General features: G+C 28.5%; 2 protein-coding genes across 3 annotated transcripts; both read right to left on the reverse strand.

Moving 5' to 3' along the window:
- Positions 1-481: 481 nt before the first annotated feature.
- On the reverse strand, positions 482-3,732 carry LOC106773554 (telomere repeat-binding factor 4). 2 transcript variants are annotated; one of them, XM_014660244.2, is made up of 6 exons: positions 3,467-3,732; positions 3,155-3,375; positions 2,851-2,935; positions 2,205-2,276; positions 885-1,194; positions 482-784 (listed from the first exon to the last, which is right to left on the reverse strand). In XM_014660244.2, exons 1-6 carry the CDS (start codon positions 3,614-3,616, stop codon positions 753-755), a joined length of 870 nt encoding a protein of 289 aa, XP_014515730.1. In that variant the 5' UTR covers positions 3,617-3,732; the 3' UTR covers positions 482-752. The 2 variants fall into 2 exon arrangements, with proteins under 2 accessions (XP_014515730.1, XP_014515729.1); XM_014660243.2 differs by having other exon boundaries at positions 2,205-2,288; positions 3,467-3,731.
- A 2,311-nt stretch (positions 3,733-6,043) lies between these two features.
- LOC106773713 (linoleate 9S-lipoxygenase-like) lies at positions 6,044-10,299 on the reverse strand. Its single transcript, NM_001317317.1, is given in 9 exon segments — positions 6,044-6,943; positions 7,057-7,320; positions 7,403-7,707; positions 7,880-7,987; positions 8,071-8,156; positions 8,254-8,574; positions 9,061-9,298; positions 9,396-9,682; positions 10,062-10,299. Coding segments are annotated over 9 exon segments (2,604 nt in total). The 3' UTR covers positions 6,044-6,186.
- Between the last annotated feature and the right edge of the window lie 12,546 nt (positions 10,300-22,845).

The following is a 22,845-nucleotide window of genomic DNA, read 5'->3' on the forward strand; positions in this document are numbered from 1 at the left end:
AAACCAAATCATATAGAGAAAAAAATTTACACCTCCCAAGATGAAAAACAGAACAATTTATAATATATAAATTATAACCAACAAATTTGTACAAATAAGATAAATTTAAACTCTTAAATAAATAATAGAATATTTATAAATTAAAAAAGAAGTTTATTATGTTTTAATTTTTTATCTACACTTATTGTCTATTTTATTATATAAACTTTTAACTTAATATAAATTCAAACATAAGTATTTTGTTTTTCAGTGACTGATTATTTATGTCATTTAATATTGATTTATTATAGTTATTATTGTATTTATCTCAATAACAATTCTTGAAACTAAAATATATAAGAATTATAGTTACGTCACAAATAACAATATCAACAAACTTGGAAATGTTAGATATGTTGTCACAAGAGTAAAACAAAAATGTAATATTTTTTATCAATTAAATAAAATGGGTGAGTACTGAAATAAAAATTGTACTATTGTAAAAGTTATGAAAAAAAAAAAAACTTTTAATCTCAGAACCAGGACTAATGGATGATAATGCATCTCTCATCACCACTTCTCTAAATTTTTACATTATACTATGAAGATTATTATATATTGACTGAATTATGACCAGATGCATCTTCAAAGTTGAAAACCTCACTCCTCCGCAGAAGACAATGCTGTTTAAATTATGTCTCATTGAATACACAATTTTACATTTTGAAACCAAGATCAGGATGAATCTATTTATAGACCTTTCGTTGACCATCTTAAGCCAAAAGGATAATTTCACCACGAGAACCTGCACAAATAGACCACAAGATCAGCAACACTTATAAATAATCAATGAGAGTCAAAACAATCACAAATTATAGGCGGGATAGATTGCTTATCCATAGTACATTGTTCATATATGTCTTTTGCTAGCTCCAACATTGAATCGCTATGTTCAACCAGCAATGATATTTTCTCTGCCTCCTTTACTGCTTCCGCAGCCAGATATGACTTACTTTCAGCATCCGCAATTCTGTAGGCTGCAGTATCTGCAGCATCCTTTATTGTCTCATTAGATGCTGTAAAGACAGAAACCGAGGACTGCCATTGTGGTTGTGGTGCAGGTTGTGATGGTGTTGGCCGGACATCCTTTGGTTTTGGTGAAGGTGCTTTTGTGTCCGAGGAGACATCCTTTTTTATTTTGTAACAATTCTGTACCTGCAGATGGCAAAGAGTAGATAAATCTTACAAAAGGAAAACAAGCTTCAAGACCATTCAACTTCAATATGCAAATTTCTGCTTGTGTGGGAAGTTGTCGTTGGAAGGTAAGCCTATAGCCTATCGGAAGAAGAGGAGCCAATAGAGTCCCAAAAATGGAATTGCTTATACATTTTACAACACGGATAGGATGATTTTGTAAGAATACATAAAATGTCCAAAAACATAGATCACATTACTAATTACTTTATCATACATTAGCAATAGTCAATAAATGACTCTTACAGTTTCAAAAGTGTTCACTTATATGTTTGTGTACATGCATGCCTGCAATATTTGTAAGTATGAAAAAAGAAAAACATAAATGCACAAAATTTGTTAATGTGAATAGAAAAAAATATTAATGGTTCAGTATTGCATATACATGTCAAAGGCCTAAGATGTTCCAAATTTACAGAAAAAATAGGTTATAATCCTAACAAATAAGCATAATAACGTATCTTTCCCCAATCCATATTAGAATGTTTTTCTCAGACTATGAACATGTAACAAAATTATAATTTCCCTTTGAGAAAACTCCCATTAGATAATTGAATACAAATGTTTAATAAAGAACAATAATATATTAACCAAGTTTAGCAACTTCGAAATAAGAGAACAAAATTGATGAGCATAGGAGGAAGCAGATGATTGCTCTACAAAAAAAAAAATAAAGAACAATGATTCAGTAACTAATTACACATACATTACAGCCATCTCAACCAAGTAACATGCTTCAATGATAAAACTGGACAAAATATCTACAAGTTGAAATGATAGAAACGAATATATTAGATTTCCCCTGTTAGGTTTGAGGAGCAGTGAGGTTTTAATCTACCCAGCAGAGAGGTTGTTTCCAGAATTTGAAACAGAAAGAAAACAGCCCCACCCATTGTCCCAAGGCTCACACTCAACTATAATATGCAATACATCAGTAAAATCAACAATTCACCATGTACAAACTAAATTACCTTTTCAAGTTTTCCTTGACTAACAAGCCTTCGCAACCTTGTACTTAATGCCCTTCTAAAATTTTGAGGAACCTGATGTTTTTGCTGCAGTATTACATTTAGTTATTGTTACATCTAAAATTTTCAAATAAAAATTATAATACTTAAAAATAAAGAAGAATATGCACAATAGACAATTCATATTAAATTAACTTTCTGACACCTCACTCCGACAAAGAAAAAATAAATGTGCAGAGTCTTAACATGCTACTTCTAAAAGATAACAACAGAACCATTATCATGTAAAAGTATAAAAAACTAAGAGGGTATAAAACACTAAGAGGGTTTCGAAGTTGAAAAATTGATCTAAAATAAGTAAATGCAAGCAAAGAGTGCAAAGGGATGAGTTACAACTTTGCAAACAAGTCCCTTGTAACTGCGGGAAGTATTTATACTTTGACAGACAAAAAATTGTTCATTACTCTCCAATAAAAACAGCTGAAAGTCAAATCTCAGATCCATAAAATTACATTCGAAAAGTGATATGCATTCCCATTCTAGGTTTCGAAATGTAAAACCCTCAACATAAATCTCAGAAGCAATTATTCTAACCACTTTACAATATCTGTGTGTGTGGAAACATCAGCAATAAAGACCTTCGTCTGACCTCGATGAAACTAACAATGGCATTTAGGTCAGATCCATTATTATCTTTTAGTGCTGATAGAGCTTCAAAAACCATTGCATTATACCTGATAAAAGAACAAAAGTACCAAAAGCTCCTCAGATTATGATCTTACTTGGCAGAACAAATACTTTGTCATGTTTTCAAATTTATAACAAAAGAGTTTGAACTTCTAATTGAGAGTCAATAAATGTCAACAACAAAGGCAGCAAAACAGCATCAAACATCTGTCAATTGCTGCAAATTAATAAAGAGCAGAAATACATATACAGTTCTACTGTCATACCTCGGAGGGTTTTTGACATCTTGGTCATTCAGAGAAGAATCAGGGACAGTGACATCAGACGGAACGTTTTGTGGAGCAGAAGCCGCGTTTTGAGGTGTGGTGGTGGTGGTGGAGGAGTTGGTAGAAGAAGGAGGAGGAGGAAGAGCCTTGAGCTTGGGAACCCTAGGCTTGTCTTTCGAGCCTTGAGAACCGTTACTGACGCTCAAATTCCGCCATTTGTCCTGAAAGAGAGGGAATTGTAAGAACCCTAACCCTAACACAATTGTAATGAGATTAAAGAAAAGAAAAGGTGTTGGGGTTTAATGGGTTTACCTTAAGGTCGATGTTGGAACGGGAAGTAAGAAAAGGGGCAAATTGGGGATCTTTGAGAATGTTTTTCCACTTTCCGGGACCGTGCTTTTCAACCCCGGCGATGAGTGCATCTTCCTCGTCTTGCGTCCACTTCTGCTTCTGATTCCCCATTCAAATTCACACTCACATGCTCTTCTCCACAACTTCTTTCTTTCTCAAAGGTAGCTGCTTTTTTCCTTTCCTTGTGTTTCCTTGTCAAATGGGTAACACATCAACATACAAAAACTATATTTTCAGATTCAATCAAACTTTTCCATCTAATTTGTATTTATTCAAGAATTATTCGAATTTAAAATTAGTATTATTATTATTATTATAATTATGAAATTGAATTGTAATGGTAAATATTTTATTTATTTTATAGATAATTTTATAATTAAAAGATGATAATTTTGCAAAAAAATGTCAAATTTAAATAGATTATAAAATTATAAACTAGTCATTTTAATTTAAGAAAAATTTTATTTAAAGATAAATTTGGAAAATAAATGTAAACATAAAAAAATCCTTTTATATATAGATATATATATATATATTATTATGTTAAGTGAATTGTCAATCAAATGATAAAATATAAACAAGTTTTTTTTTTCTACAGATTAAAAAAATAATAAAAAAATTAAAATTTTAACATTGTTAAAGAAATAAAAACATAAAATAATTATGCAATTTACATAATCCACAAAGTATAATATTTAAAAAATTGACTAAATAAAGTATGAGCATAATTGTTCACAATCGTTTATACAATTATGCTTAACTTATTAAATTTATTTAATATAACTTGTTTTTATAAATAATTATATTTTATAAATAAATATTTTAAATAAATGAATTTAATTAATCTAAATTCTAATATTAAGTAAAATAATTTATTTTAATATATAATTGTAACTCTTTTTCATATTAAAATTTTAAAATAATTTTTTTAGTTAATTTTTTTTATTTAGTCTTCAAAATTTATTTTGACTTTAATTTAAATTTTAAAAATTTAGTTAAATATTCTATTGGTCCTGGATCATAAATTTTGAATGAACCTCATAGTTTATTCGTGCTAATTAGGTTCTTAATTTTTAAAATATATAATAAATAGTACTTTTAGTTAGTATTTTATTTTGTGATTTTTTTAGTTTTTATTTATTTTTTGTTTTTCAAATTTTCTTTTGTTATATTTCAAGTTACTATAGTAGTCAATTATCCTAATTTTTATTTGGTGATTGTATCTGTTATTTTAATTTAAGAGTTAAAAATTGGAATTAAATCTTATTTGAAACTAATTCAATTTAGTTTTTTAATTTCAGAAATATGTAAATTTAATTATTTTAATCAAATTTTATTAAATTTATTTGATATTTTTTTATGATAACGTTTAAATTATTTATACAATTTCACATGTATTAACCTCATTATTAGTTAAGAAATATATTTAAAATTTAAATAAACTTAACAAAATTTGATTAAAAAATTAAATACACATATTTTTAAAGTTAAGAAAGACTAAAGTTTAAAAATGAATTAATTATAATTTTTATTTAAGTTAAAGAATAAAAACATATTTAAATCTTAATTCAATTTCAATTTTTTTTAAATTTTATTAATTTTATATATCCCTCCAAATGATTGCATTTAATTTTTATATAAATTTTATACTGATGTTTATTATTAATTTTTTTAACAAGATTAAGTTTATCTAAATTTATATTTTACATTGAATTTTATTTAAAATTTATTGTCAAATTTTAAATGTATTTATGTTGATATTTTATTACATCCAACTTTAATATTGTTTTCTGTTTGAAATTCTATTTCAAAAATTTTATATAGATTTATAAATTTATATTTGAAATATTTGTATAATATTATATATTAATAATTTCAATACAAAGGTTAAAGTTAGTTTTAAAATTAGAATGTTATAAATTCAAATGTAAAATTTTAAAACTATTTTATAACAATTCAAAATAAATATATTTAAAATTTTAAAACAAAATTTAATATAAAATATAAATTTAAATAAACTTAATATTATGAAAAATATTTAGTAAAAATATTAATTTTAATAAAATATCATTATAATATTTATATAAAAGTTAAATTTGATGTCAATTTAAAAAAATAAAATTACTTAATTTAAAAAAAAAATAACGAAATTGAATCTAAATAACAAATTCATTAACTAAATTGAAAAAGAGATGTAAACTAACTTTTATATTACTTTTATTTCCTCTTCGTTTTTTTATTTAAATTTTATGATTTGAAAAACAATAGATATATATTTATGGAAAAATATAGTAATTTTTACTTATATAGTTTTATGTCTAATATCAAATTATGAAATATTTTTAATAAGTAGAAATTCTCTATTAATCATGATTTGTTATAACCATTATTACTACCATTAGTACCGCAATCACCATTCTCATTACTCTAATGACTACTAGTAATAGGATTACCTCTACCAATATCACTAACATTACTAATACTACTAATACCACTGTCACTAGCATCATTATCATCTTTACTATCAATAGCATGGTATACACAGTAGAAATGCAGAATTTTATTAATTCAGAACATCAAACATACACAATACAAACTCTCATACTGAGGAGAAAGAAGGAATTAAACTCCTCCTTTTCTTTTTATTCAGAATGCAGAATGCAAAATACTCATAAACCTCTTTAGATGGAGATACTGTTAGGAATACCTCTGAAAGTCAAGCCTTCCTCACTTGAAGGATAGAGCAATGTGTAAGGCATCTTCACTGGACCATATCGGTTCCTCAGAGTCTCATCACTGTTTCTTTGGATGAGCTTTTGCTCAATTTCTGCCAACCTCTTTCCAAACCTCTTGAAGGCCTCCAATGGCTCTTTATCATAAGTCCAAAATTCACCACCATCTCTTTGTCCGAGATACAACTCATCAGAAGCATGCCTTGACAACACTTCTATAATGGTCAGGTCTTTAAGGGCATCACTCTTTCCTGTGATTGTTTTCAAGTACACCTTTTCAGGGTTCTTGGCAAGCTCAGCATACTCAGGAGATCCAATCTCAGGCATGAATTGCCTACTAAGAGTTGGTCGGTTAAGGATGTAGCCACCATATGGATACTGTCCGAAATTCACAGCTGCATGAAGGGCTGAAGCAGTCCATATCAGTGTGGTGCAAGATTCAATCAACTCTTCACGAGTTTGCATTTTCACCCACCATGGCTCATTTTTCTTGTCACCATGACCAACTTGCACAAGTTCTTTCCAAAAGGCTTGGAGTTCAGTATCTTGTCCAATTGCAGCATCAGACTTGTAGTAGAAAGACACATATTCTTGCACCCATGACTTGATGGTGGCCCATATCTCTAGTCCATCAGCAGCATAAGGATAGTCCTCTATCAGAAGACGAAGGCCGTGTGGAGCAGATAAATCCTTAACAGCCACACCTCTAGATAACAAAAGAAGGAAATGTTCTTTGTTTTTAGATAATCTTTTTTGTTTTTATCTTAAGTAATGAATACAGAATTTGAAAGAGATGTGCTAATAGCTTGTAAGTATTACCTCTTAAGAAGATCTGCAGGTAGTGCTTGCTCAGGGAAAACCCAATCCTTGTATACAACTGCAGACATTTCTAAAGAATAGCTTCCCCACAAGAAAGTTGATTCTATGATACCCTCTGCATTGACCAAGACATTCCTTGCAAGTGCATTGATGTTCATTGTGTCACGATAATGTGGAAGAAGAAGTTTGTGAATAGGGTGAACCACACTGAGATGCCTGTTTGTTGCTATCACGAATGGCTCAACAACTGCATGAGTGTTTAACCTGTCATACATGTAAAGCTATTAAAGAATAGTTCGTAAATAGAAAAACCAAGTTTGACAAATGTCATCTGCAAAATTTATACCAATGGCTGACAAGTTGGTGATAACAAGAGTCATTTACGATCACATAAGCCTTTGCAAGCAGCCAAATATAAGCTTCAACTCCTTGGTTTGCCGGAAGATAAACATTGCTAATAGGACCAAAATTATCACCCTGAGGATGTGGTTTACTTAACTCAATAGCCAATGGCTTTAATGTTCCATTATCTTGTAAGAAAATGATGGTCCTAGTAGCATAGGCCTTTGTCTCTGTTGCATTGATTCGTCTCAAATATGGAATAAGTGTGTCATGGTGATCTAGTATGAAGAGTCTGTTGTTTTGGATAGCCTGCTCAACCAAATATATTTTAGTCCTTGTAACTCATTTCAATCACATAAAAAAAGTTCATTTCACAGTAATAGCAAAAGTCTTGTATGCTTCTTTTGTTAAGTTAGAGATTGGGATGGATAGAAGGAGGGGAAAATTCTATGAGGAAAGAAAAAAGTATGTGTATATTTACCTGTTCTACAGTTAGCCCACCCAAGTTAGGCTCCAAGTGCTCTCTTGTAATTGTACTGGTATTATCACCATAGAGCTGGCTATCTAGCTTGCTCTTAGGCGGAAACTCCTACAAAAGGTTTGCATTGAGGTAAGGTAATAAACCCTGATAAAAAATTTATCTTTTTTACTTTCTTAACAGTAGTAATTTACCTGAAGTCTTGTAATGATATGAGGATTCACACCAGCAATCATCTCTCTTGCAAACTCTTCATCAGTCATCCATGCAGACTGGTCCACTACTCCAAATAAACACTTATTAAATGATGTATCAACTTATATGATATGTTTATGAATATAAGCATTACTATGATGGATTTGTTTGTAATGTACTACCTTGAATTACTTTAGGTGGTGGAAACTTAAGAACCTGTTCTCCATCAGTACGAAATAGTTCACTGAACAAAGGTATAGGACTAATCTTGCTAAGTGCATCAGTAGGCAACTTAATTCCACCATCATAGAGTCCACGCACATCATCAAAGCTAGTAAACTCAGGTTGGTTGAATTGTAGTCTAAGTGCAGATTGTAATTGAGGTATCACATTTTGAGATGCAGATTTAAGAATATAAACAAGGAAATCTGATGACTTCAAGTGACCAAATGATTCATCCCTTGGAAGATATACAGAGTCACTGCGACTCTCACTTTTAGGATCTGTTAAGATACGCAATACCAGAATTAACAACAGCAATTTTAGAACTAGCACAATAATAAGTGTTGTTGATATTTTATATCAGCAAAAATTCACTGTATGTATGTTTTTCCCAACCCTCAGCTCTGGCAAAGCAAATTGATATTGTTTGACAATGACAGTAATGTTTGGCTAATTTGCCGCCAAAAATAAATGAGGTCACTGTAACTATACTTTATTGTAAGGTAAATGATAACTTCCAACTTTTCTGTAGGTAGAATTGACTCAAAATACCAAAAAGACACGCTTATTTAAGACAAACTAATGAAATACATTCAGCCAATAATGTTAATTATCTGAAAAACTAAACCACTGAACCTCAAAACTTCCTCCATCGAGGTAAAACACAACATCAGGTGTTGTTTTATCAGTTTTGCTAAAACTGCATACCATGAATTTGAAAAGAAGATTGCTGAAAAACTGTATTGAATCTTAGAACAAAGTCTTACCTTTCTTAGTTGGTTTTCTTCCGGTTCTTCCCCTGCGAGGATAAGGCAACGTGGATCCTCCAAGAACTGGACGGGCCAATCTGGCATTGGAGTCAGGATCGCCCAAGTCATTGTAGACATCATAGTCATAGATTCTTTCATGTTCTTTGCGCTCTCCTGTTCCATCTCCTCTCAAAGTCTTTAATTCTTCTTCTCTATACTTCACCAGTGGACCTGGTGTTTCACTTGGAAGGTATGCCTATATTTGTTTATATTTAACAGATTGATTTTCTCATTGATGGGTGATGCCAAGATTGGAAAATAGATTTAACTAGTTTACTTGGTGAGAAGTTTACCTTGTTGGCAAAGAAAATGCGATCAGATTTGTACTTTTTGTCGTTGTAAACCCATGAGTTGCAAACAAAGTGTATGGTTCCGTGGTTAGGAATATCTTCAAGAGTCAAACTCACAAGGAAGAATTCAACTTGCATGAAATTCTCAATGTAAAAGGCTCCAGGAATTCCCATGTCACTGTCCCATTCAAAATGAATATCGAATGCAGACTGGCCAGCTCCCAAGGTTGGTAAGGAAGTAATAATACCTTCCAAATATGTTTGTTTTCCCACCTTTCCTTTTCCAGACGCTGAACAAAATTTTCAAGTGTCATATTCTCATTTATTCAACTTTCTGTCAAATTCTCACATACAAAATAATCACGTCCAACGTAAGTTTTACAGCAAAAAGAACTAAAAATTTCACCATTTTGCCACCTTTTTTAGCTTAATCATGATTCTCTTCATTTCATCTTCTTGGTTGTTTTATTATTAAACTGTTTAATATGATCCTTCGATTGTCATATAATTATTTTGTACAACATTAGAGTGGAAGTGAGTGTTCCTATTTGGTTGGACTGAATACAGACAGAAATGAATTGTATAATCAGTTAAACATTTAAATAACAATAAATATAATTTAAAAAGCAAAGAAAGCAAAGTATAGTAATAAGAAAAGAAGTCGGTTACCATCAGCAGCAGTGGCACTGATCAACCTGAGAGCCACAGATCGTCCGAGAAAGGAAGTGAGAGTGTCAACGGTGGTGCCGATGACACCACCCACAACACCGATTGCGCCACCGATGATGCCGGTGGGACTTTGAGCAGAAGTGAGAGCATTGATATCCAACACATTCTTACGCATCAACACCACTGTTCCCTTCAGCTTCTGCCCCCGGTTGATGAGACCTGTCACACCTGAAAACATCTTTAGAAATCTTAAACAACAACAACGTTATACACTTGGTTTTTCTCCAGTAGAGAAACTGGGTTGGGAGAAAGACGAAGAAGGTGGCTAGTATTTATAAGGCCAAAACAAGATCGTCAGAAAGAAAGAGTTGTCATTTCTTAACAGCATGTGCCAAACATGATCTTCCATACTCTTCTTCTCATCTGCTCTATAAAATATCAATAACATATACTTTTTAACATCAGATACATAGCACACAACACACACGTGTTACCTTTTTATCATATTTAAAATATGTTAACATAAATACCAAATAAATAATAAATGAGAATATATATATATATATATATATATATATATATATATATATATATCCTTTATATATTAGTAATAACATTATAGAAACTGCAGTAGAATAACTCTCCCAAATATACTATTGTATTTTTTCTGCATGAATTTCATTAAACTGTATATCTATTTAAAAGCACTACTTCTATGAGATTACATATACTTCTCTGAGATTACATATCTAATCCGAGCAGTCAAAACATAAACATTAATCATTACCGTAAGTCTCTGATCATATATATATATATATATATATATATATAATCTACAGAAAAAATGTAATTCAGCATACTACATTGATATGGTCTAAAGGGAGTGTTCAGAAGATCTGTGAGAGAGTATGGGCTGGATTACAATATCATTGGAGCAATCAATCTTCCAATCTCTAGCCCAACTATTTCTTTAATCTAATATTTACTGCTATATTATATATACATCATACTCTGCAATATAAACTGCATGTTTAAATTAAAATTGAGATCTTCAAAATTAATTTTATATTTTCTATTTTCGTATGAAGTTCTTTTGCCTTTAATACCACTTGAACAACGTATGTTAAGCATGTGTATGCTTCCTATTGGGGTCTTCTTTTGTCAATGCCTATTTGTCTATACGTTTCAAACTATTATTTTTCAATAATGTCATCAAAGTAATCAAAATATGTATGTTAGATATGTAACATGGGTGAAAGAAACAACAACACAACAATAAAAAAAAATACTAACAATAAAAAAATACTAAAATATGTAAAAAGTAATTCTTTTAAATTTATCTGAGGTATAATAGTAAAAAATAGTAATAATAATATTAAAAAAAAGACTAGTGTTTTTAATATGGAAAAACGTTTTTAATCACATCATACATTTATGAAAACATTAATTGAGTATCATTTACTTGTATTCTCATTTATTCTTAGGATAAACTTATTTAAATCTTGATTAGATTTTTATACATAGATCATATTGTATTTGGTTAAGCGGATAACCAAAACCAACAATTATATATCACTTATGAGTCTTTTAATTAATTAAGATTCACCGATATAAATACAATAAAATATGAGTTATGACCAAGTCAAATGAGCACTGTATGATCCTTGTATCAAACCTTTTTAATGGGTTTTAGGCAAATATGTTTCATTGTAATATAAGAACAATATAAGAAAGTTAGAAAGATATATAGTTATGATTGAAATTTGTTAGAAATTCAAATATGACAAGTCTTAGAGAGTGTTCGTTTGTGGAAGTTCATTGTGTGAATGGATTTATCAAAGCAAATTTGCGGGATTAGGATGTATTCGTTTTTAACAATTTGTAATTGAGTAAAGGAGATGAATTGTGATATGCTATCTTACCAAAACAAAGAGATTTGTGAGGATAGAATATTTTTTTACCATAATATTCCTAATATGTACACATGTAATCAATTCCACTCATTATTGGAATGAGTTCCTTTCCTCTCTACAATTTGTTGTTCCTTTCTCACTCCTCTCTCTCTCTCTCTCTCTCTCTCTCTCTCTCTCTATATATATATATATATATATATATATATATATATATATATATAAAATAATAATAATAATAATGTTGAGTACTAATAGGAATATTATATAATAATAATAATATTTAATAATAATAATATTATTAATATAATAGTAATAATAATATATTAATTTTAATTACAAAAATAAAAAATAACCTTATATTTTTATTTTTTTAATATTTATGAAAAAATTTATCCAAAGAATTTATAAGATTTATATTTCTCTATTTTATTATAACCTGAGTCTCTTCTCTATTTTCATTATTTATTATTTCTTTTTAATTCTATTATTTTAAATAATTTTTATAAAAAAAATATTATTATAAATATTATTTTATATTAATATTATTATTCTTTATTACATATCTGTTAAAACAATTCTTTTTAATCTATTACATGAGTCAAATTATACATCAATTTTCCTTCTAAATTTATTCTCAATCACCTTCAAGTCCATTAAAAAAAGTAACACACAATTTCCTCTCAAATCTCTTTATATCATTCTACTTCATCTCCCTTAAATCATCTTTCTCAACTGAATACACCTTAAGAGTTAGCATAAATATTTAAAGATTAAAATTAATTAAAAATAGTTAGTAATTGAAAACATAATAAAATAAATTTGGATAAAGGAAGGCACAAGGACCAATGTTTGATGAGTTTAATAAATTTAAAGATGATCACGGTAAGCATTGGAGTATTGATAAAATCACAGGATATTGGAAAAGACCCTAACAAAAATAACCTCAGTTATTTTTATAAAATATTATGCTCTCGCTGAATCAGAAAAGGTTATAAAAATAAGTTGAGTGGTGGGTGTTGCATAATTTATAATTAAACAAAAGAAAAATACAATCTTTATATTATAAGAAAAGGTAATTTTGTTCTAGCTGTTAAGTCGATATTTTTAAATGATCTTGAGATCTTCAACAATTAGACCTCGAAAAGATAGATCATCTTGCAAATTTCTCTTAGGTTTTTTTAAGTCTTTTTCTCATCATGGATCCACCTAAATCTTAAATTAGATCATGATTTTGGTTTTAATGCTCCTCACTTTTTCCTTAGACTTTCATTTCTGCATTAAAAATAATTGAATTTCATGTAAGAAAATAAATCCTTTGATTTTGATGTTCTCATTACATGCATAAACAAAAAAGTTAAATATCATATAAATTACCTCTTTGTGTGAATTTGACACTAAGATCTTATTGTTCTTTTGTCTCCCATAAATTCCTTTCCAACATCTATCAACAAGACATATATAAATGAATGGTTTAATATTACTCTCTGTGCTTTGCAAAAAGACATCTAGATTTTAATTTCCGTATCTGCAAATAAAAATTTAATTAGTCTTTGATATATATATATATATATATATTTCACACTTTAAACTAACTATTAAATAAGCTCACAAGTTAAGCGAGTAGTTTACGTCAGATGTATCAAAATCTAATGTTGTTTCACCTGTTTCCTTATAAGTAACTTTAATGTATAACTTAATCACGGTTTGTGTTCTTCGCACTTTTCTGTATATGTGATAACGATGGAAACGCATATGTGATTTTGTCTTCATCTTTATCTTTATGCAGCTTGTCCTTTTATCTTCATCTTTGAATATGTTGATTATACTAATGTTAGTGTATAATCGTCTTGTTAATTCTTATCCAAACAATTAAATAGAACGTTACAATTAATAAACCTACTAGTGCAAAAACGTTGTTTAATATCGGTTAATTTGGACTTTTAACGTCACTTTCACATCCGACGTCTAAACGGGTGACGTCTATGGGACGTCAGAATTCCTCAGAACCGACGTCCAACTCAATGTCGGCTATAGACATCCACCGAGGTCTCTATAGATGTCTGATTAAACACACACCGACGTCTAATTACTCTGTATAGACGTCATCCTATGATTAAACCGACGTCAACATGAATATATAAAGAGGTTTAAAATGACACTAACCGACGACTATGTTGTTACCGACGTCTAACAACAATTTTGTGTTTTAGTGCAGTTTTGATTCAGGCTTTCGGTAACATTGTGTAACATTTTTCTCTCGCTAGTTTCCTCACAAAAAAGCTTGCGTCTTTTGAATCCTCTAGTCCTTTCAACCCAAAACCGAATTTGGGTCCATGGCTACTTCCCATTAATCAACTACAACAGAAAAAAATTACGGTGTCGAGAAGTAGACAAGGACACAGTTTCCATTTTGGGTCGGAAGAACTAGAAAACTCAAAAGATCGCCACTCTTCTTGTGAGGAAACCAGCAAAGGAAGAATGTTGCACTATGTTACCCAAAGAGATGATCAAAATTGCACTAAAATACAACACAAAGAAAGGAAATTTTGATCAGTTCAACGACAAGATAATCGATAACAAACTAAAGAAAGTTTAAACGGGTAGTATAAAAAAAAAAACCACAAACTTGGGATGCAAGAGAGAAAAAGGAGAGTACGAAGACAATGACGTTGTGAGAAACGACAACGCAATGCAGCAAGAGATAAACAGTAGAGGAGAAGCAGAGAAAAAGGAGAAGAGATGAAGACGCGATTGAAACTGAATTTTGAGAAGAGTCTGCGGTCTATTTAAAATGAAATGGGGCGTCGGTTGCTCCAGAAACCGACGTCTAGGAAGCTGAAAAGATTGACGTTTTGGTTTCCTGTCAGGGAAGTTAACGTCGGTGCCCCTAAGAGCCGACGTCTACAACCCTCGAATTTGGTGAAAATAAAGGAACGTAGACGTCGGTGCCCCTTAGAACTAACGTCTACATTGAAGAATTTTTGTCTTCCTGCCTTCCAGACAGGCCTTAGACGTTGGCGTTTGACTACGTGACGTCTAATTGCCTGGGGTATTAGGTGAACAACATTAATTAAAGCTGAACCAGTTGACGTTTGATTTTCTAGTGAGTGACGTAGACGTCGGTGCCCTTTCCAGCCGACGTCTAAGCTCCTGGGATTTTCGTATAGCATTAATTGCAACATAGTAGACGTCGGTCCCCTGAAAATGCCGACGTCAATGGACTGTCTTATCACATACCTCAGGCAATTGGACGTCAGTTTGTGGGAGGTCCGACGTCTATGATGTCATAGACGTTGCCTGATATCGAAACTGACGTCTAGTTTTCTAATTTATTTACAATAATATCACTGCGCATTAGTAGACATCGGATTTTCACGAAACGGACGTCTAAGGGGTGACGTTAAACAACGTTTTTGCACTAGTGACCTAAAAATGTTTTAGTCAGTTAACTGATTGACTAATCATCCAAATATTTCACATCTTCAATAATTAAGTTGATAGATAAAATGCATTTATTAATTATTTGGTTATAATTAAGTCTATATTAATTGTAATTCTATTTTAAAATCTATAAATACGAATCTAAATATCTTAAACGATTTGGATAAAGAACATTAAGACTTAGAAAAACTTTGTAACTCAGAAGGTGAAAACAATATTAAGAGGTTTGGAGAAAATGTGACGGAAAGTGTTTTGATTGTTATCTCGTTATATCCAAAACAACTATATGTGATTGATGAATTTGAATACAAATAGTACTTTTTAAATTTATTTGTGGTTATAAGATTAAACAATGATTGAAATTCAGTGCAGAAGTGTGTTTGGCGTAATGTGCCTAAGGATATGCACCTATGGAGGGTTGCTTTCAACTTTAGATTTTGCAAAACAGGAACAGCAAAAACTACTGACAAGGCCAACCATATATTTTGGAAGCATTAGGCTTTCTATACAATGAACTCCTCTGCATAATTGTTTTGCATTATATTCATTTTTATATGTTATATCTATCTGCTACAAATGCTATTTAGATTCATCTTGGTATGTTATATACTGTCTTGTATTTGGATCATTTTATTTCTTAAACGAGAAAACAAAAGCTCAGAAATTATTTTAAAAGCGATGTTCATGTTGTATGGAAGAGTAACTTTAAACCATATATAGGGGAACTTAAGCAATTAATTGCAGAAATGGATGTAATTTCTAATCCGGGGTGATAACCTACGAGTCAATCCGACTCACTACGGGTTCGGGTCGGATTGTGTTTGAAAAAATTATATATTTTTTTTTTATGTGGATCAGATTTCAGCTCATTCAAACCCAGCTCATGCAGGTTGAACTAGTGGTGGGCCGAGTTGGTCCACCAACCCATATACCTAATTTTATTTTATTAAAATTTAATTTTAATTTTATAAAAAGATATTTATTATTTTTTTGCTTGAAAAAAGATTTTAATTTCCTATTTTCAAAATTAATTAAACACCTATGTTGGGAGTGAAATTTGGAAAAGAAATTTGTTTATATTTGAATTATAAATAGTTTGTAATTTTTTTATTTAAAATAAATTGTAATTTAGTGAGCCAGTGAGCCAACCCGTTTACTTACCAACCCGTGGTGGGCCGGACCGGGTTCGAAGTTTTCTAGCTCGCTAATAAGTGAGCCGAGTTGGGTTGGCTCACTAAATGACCAACCTGTGGTGGACTGGACCGGGTCGGGCTGAGTTACCCGTTTTGACAGCTCTAATTTCTATCATACATAAATTAATTAATATAAAAATATTAGTAAGTAATTTTTGTTTCTGTTGTTTTAATTTTCTTTAACTAGTTTTAAATTGTTTTGACTGCTTATAAAAATATGGTTTATGAACTATGGTATTTTTTTCTTTTCATTTATCTCTCAGTGTTTATTATAGAATATCGGGTTAAATATGTTTTTAGTCTCTATATTTTGGAACGATTTTGGTTTTAGTCTCTCTTTCAAACTAAGGTACAATTTAGTCCTTCAACTTTAGAAAACTCTGGTTTTAGTCCTTTTTACCAATTTTTTTTAACTTTATTTGTTGTTTCAAACGCGTTTCTCAATTAACATTAAAGCAAAAATGTGTCAAACAGTGTAAACAATCCAAATGCTATAATGAAAGGTGTTTGAAACAACAAATAAAGTTAAAAAAATTTGATAAAAAGGACTAAAACCAGAGTTTTCTAAAGTTAAAGGACTAAATTGTACCTTAATTTGAAAGAGGAACTAAAACCAAAATCGCCACAAAGTACAGAGATTAAAAACATATTTAACCCTAGAATATCGCATTATTGACAATTTCTTCTTATATATGAGTTTTGAAAAAGAATAAAAATATTCATTAAAACACTGTCGACTTTACTATTAGTATATATGGTGGATCGACAAATAATTATAGTTATTAAGTGATGAATTATATTATTGCTTATATTTTCTTTTCAATGAAGACTTTACTTTTATATTAGTTTTGAATAAAATGCATACATTATAGGAAAAAAAAATCAGTTGTGTTTTTTTTGGAGAAGATATTGTAACTTGTAATGTGGTCATTATTAAGAAAAAAAGCATCCAAAAGAATATGATACATTTTAAAGAATAATTATTGCAATTTTAGTTTTTCAAATCGCGTGATATGTTTTTATTTTCTTTAAAAAACGAAATATATAAATAATGTGATATGTTTTTTTTTTTAAAAATATTACTATTATTTTAATTATTTTATCAAAACGAGGAGATTTGTGTTTTATTAACCAAAGTCATACAATTTTTAACCAAAACTGAAAAGGTGTGTAAATTTTTCAAAATTTTCATTGAATTATTTTATCTGCACGAGGAGAATTGGTTTCAATTATTATAGGTGCAGCTGTACATCTTTTTTATTTCGATTCCTACAACTAATGTAGAAAGATGCATGATTTTTTTTTTTTTAATTTTAAGAGTATTTCACATTAGTTATTTTTATAATTGAGGCCAAATACAACATTAAGTTAAAATGTATGCAAAAGTTTTATTTATTTTTTTCAAAATTCTCATTATTATTTTAATTATTTTATCTTTAGTTTCAATTATTAAAATGAAGCTATACATATTTTTTTACTTCGATTCCTAACAACTAATGTAGAAAGATGCATTATTTTTTATTTTTAATTTTAAGAATATTTGACATTCGTTATTTTATAATTGAGACCAAATATTCTATTTATGAACGTTGTTTTGCTACCATCTTCCATTGTTTTTTCATCAAACATCACCATGTCATCACTAATTTCGTAACCTTCATTTTTGCTTCCATTTTGAAATCATGAGAGAGAGATTCACTAGAGTGTTTTTTTCTATTATTTTAATTTGAAAGGTTAATGCAACTATCTTTTATTCATGTTCTTCACGTCAAATGTAATTTGTCAGTTTGTAATTTGAAGATTTGTGAGACATTTAGTTGCAATTTATTTTGTAGTCTTATGTTCATGAAAAATTTTATTTTTTTGTAGATATATTCTTATTATTTTTTGGTATATTTATATTAAAATATGTTTTTTATAATGTATTTTTTTTATATTTGATATATGTTACATTAGTGTTTAGCATATTTATTTGTTATAAAAATATTACATTCTTGTATCTGAATTTTGATTTATTATGAATGTGATAAATATAAGATGTTATTTTTTGTGTTGGTTATATAATATTATATGCAGGTTTAATACGTAAAAAGAAAAAAAAGTTATTAAAAGAATATCTACACTAAAGTTTGGTTACCATGATTAAGCATAAACTAGAATTTAGTTCTAATATTTTTTTCAAAATTAAAATATTATTTAATTTTAAAAGTATCGATTCTGATAAAAGAATTAAAACTAAATATCTTTAAAATTAAATAACATTTTTATAGAAAAAGAATTGAAATTTTAATTACTGTTTGAACTGAAATTTAAATCTACATTTGTTTTATATTTATCATTATTCATTTATAATTTCATATGAAGAAAAATAAAATCAAAGTATAATAAAAAAATTTGAAAAAAATCTTTTTTTTTTATCTTATCTCATATATTTCGATTATAAAATCATAAGTTAATATTTAAAATAATCTATGACAAAACCATGATTGAAAAAACACGTCGAAAAGGATATATGCATTTAAAAGAATAAAAAATGCGGATCGTGGTGCGCGAGGGGAATAAATAAATAAGACGATAACGGTCTCAATCATAAGATAATATAATAATATATGATGTCTGAATTGGAAAGTCAAAAACACCATTTTCCATGCGCCACGTATTCAAAACTATCAAATCTCTATAAATGGATATATTATATTTACCTAATCTTTTATTGCATCAAGATAATATATTTAATATAAATGCCACACGACAGACGGGTTCTCCAAACTTAATCATCAAATCAATTTTATGTTTTCAAGAAAATCACAGAGAAAATATTCATTTAATAAGCTATATATAAAAGATCAATTTATTAAAAATAAATAAGAAAACAAAATTCATTTCCTTTTGCATTTTTGTTTTTCCACTTTTCCCACACAGCAATGACTTAAAAACGACATTTGAGTTTTGTCGGTGGAGAAGTTTTTGCTTATCAGGGACCACCAATTGCTTTTTCTGGCAGTGATTTATGTTTTGTATTTATATCCGTCAGAATAAATATAGATTTTTTTTAATTTCAGCAGAAAAATAAACCATCGTATAAAAAATATTCAAATAATTTTATTCAAGTTATTATTATTATATATTAGCCAATATGAAAATACTTATTGTAGTAAAAATACAAAGTTAACTATTTTCAAATATTTGAAAATATTATAATATATACTAGTTCTTGTTATCTTGATGGTTGTTAGAAGTAAGTATAAATATTTTTAAAAGGAAGCAAAAAAATGTTGAAGAATCCAATCATAACTTCTTTTAGGGTAAGAATGATGGAGAAATAGTGAGTAATGATTGAGACACGCCTTGTGTTTGATTGAACACTTTTATATCTTTTACATAAATTTTCACGTGAATAAATTTTATGGACGAATTCATCCTTTTTCTTAATTATAATTTTAAAATAATTATAAAAATAAAATAATTTTATTATTTAGAAAATATTTCAGTAAAATTAAAGTATTATGCAGAGCACAATTACAATTATAATAAAATAAAATCGAAATCTTATTTCTACGTACTATTTTCATTTTATAATAATAATAATAATACATATCATTATTATTCTAATTATTTGCCACCTCATCGATTATAAATGTCGGACCCATTACGCACATGACTGATAGATTGATTTGGATTGGACGTTTCAGTCAATAATTAAGGATCGATGATATATTAAAAAATGAGTTACAAACTGAATTATTATTTGATAGGAATTTTCAATAAGAAAATCATCTGTTTTCTTTTTTCTTTTCAATAGGATATTTTAAATTATATTGATATCTTCAATGTGAGAAAAAAAATCAGCAGCAAAATCTGTGTACAGCACAGATGATTTGAAAATAAACTTTTAAATATATCATCAAATTTATTTCTTAAGTATTTTAAATTTATATATCGATTTTACTATTAAGTAAATAAACTTTCAAACTAATCTAAAAATATACAGTTCATATTTGTATAATAATAAAATTTATTATTTATTACTTTTATAAAAATATATGTAAAGTTAAACTTATTTAAATCAATCACCAATACTCATTATGGATCATGAATTTTCTGAGAAAAGATGAAACTAGAAGAAACTTTAATATATTTAAAGCATTAGTTAATGTCTTTTGAAATTTGAGGCACGTGCACTGTTTGTTTTGAAGAGACATTTTTGGTACGTGTCCATGTTGTCTTTGTCGGTATGTTAGGAAGAAAATTTGCACATCTTATCCATAAGAAATAAGAAATGAGTGCATGCTATACTGAAATAAATAAATAAAAGTAATAGTACTTTTTGTTTCATATAAAACAGTCAAATAATACAATACGGTACCATAGTATGTGTTGTAAACATTTTTTTAAGAAGAGTTGAAACGTGGAAATCCAAACAACACAAAATAAAAAATTATATTTTCTATAATACAATCTATTTCATATCTCAAAAAAATATTTTCTTCTGGTGAATACCCAGAAAAAAAATATTATATTTCAGAATTTCAAATCTAACGTACCTGTGTGTACGTGGCATGAAATAAAAAATGAACAGAATCTTCGTTTGATTGCTTATTTATTGCAAAAAAAAAAATAATATTAATTATTAAACGATACAATTATTATAGTCACAATAATGTTGAAGAAAACACAGTTTGGCTTGTGTTCATACAACTCATTCGTAAGGTTGCTTTGGATTCTTTTTGATAATCATTCTCTCAATAAAAAATGTGAATAACGAGTTTTCTTTTCTTTTTCAATGTTTTAATCTATTAATAACGATATATTTACACAATAAAATATTTCTACTTTCTTTTTGATAATCATTCTCTCGATAAATTTGATTTCTACTACAATTTATAATATATAGATGAAAATATATCTCATTTTATTTAATCATTTTTATGATGAATTAGTTTTAAATTCGTTTTTTATGTGTTAACTTTTTTTAATAACCTACCTGATCTTTAAAAGATAATTTATTTTAATTATTATATTGTTTTCTTAGACATTTGACTTAAAAGAGAATATAAAGTTTCAAATGTGGAGTCCGATATTAAAATATTAAACACAATCTATCATGATCAAAGCACTCATTTTATATTTATTGTAGTTACATTGTTTATTATTAATTAACTTCAAACTCAATATATAATACTTGGTTGACGTGACTCAAATCACATTTCTAAAAGTATGAATTATAATGTTGACGTGTTCAAAATAATAAATAAATACATCCACGTCTTTTCCTTGTCCAATGGAAAAACGAAGGGTAAATGATTCTTTTCAAGACTTAAAAAATATAGGTTTAATGTCTAGATAAGTGCTATTTTCGTTCAGAATTTTAAATAGGTTTTTTTCTTTTTCGATGTCTCAATTAAGTATTTATTCTTTGTAAAATGAATTAAATAGGGTCTTTCCATCAAATTGAGATGACGCCGTTAAAAAGGATACGTTGATAGTGTGTTTTTTATTACGTGACATTAGAAACGTGATTGAATTGTATTATTTTAATTTTTGAATTAAAAAATGAAATATACAAAATATACTTCATTTTTTAATTCAAAAATTAAAAAAATACAATTCAGTCACATTTTCAATGCCACGTAATAAAAAACTACAGGGTCAACATACCTTTCTTAACGGCGTCATCTCAATTTGACCGAAAGACTCTATTTGATTCAATTTTAAGAAATAAAGACTTAATTGAGACGCCGAAAAAGAAAAGGGACCTATTTGAGATTCTAGACGAAAATAGGGACTTATTGAGACATTAAACCAAAAAATATATATCAAATGAAATCTGAGTTTAATCATATAAGGAATTGACATTACTTTCTATCCAAAACCTTAAAACTTGAAACAAGTAGTCTTTATTCTGTCTATCTAGATTAATGAATCTTTCATTTTTATATAGTATTTTTCTTTTTCATTTTTATCTAATGTGAAACTTAGATTTAAAATTTCAACAAGATCATGTCAAATTAAATAATTGTTTTAAGAATAAAAGAAAATATCTCTCTTCATTATATCATCTAGGTTTAATTGCTTCTTTCGTCCCCTTTTTAGAAAAATGTCAATTTCGTCCCCATATAGAAAAAATTTGTGTCAATCAAGTCATCTCCGTTAAAAATCATTCCTTTCAAAACTCACTTTATCTACTGCAATATCAGATATCGGACCCATGAAGTGGTTATTNTTCAAAACTCACTT

Source organism: Vigna radiata, chromosome 9, assembly GCF_000741045.1.
Source record: "Vigna radiata var. radiata cultivar VC1973A chromosome 9, Vradiata_ver6, whole genome shotgun sequence".
NCBI classification, from domain to species: Eukaryota; Viridiplantae; Streptophyta; class Magnoliopsida; order Fabales; family Fabaceae; genus Vigna; species Vigna radiata.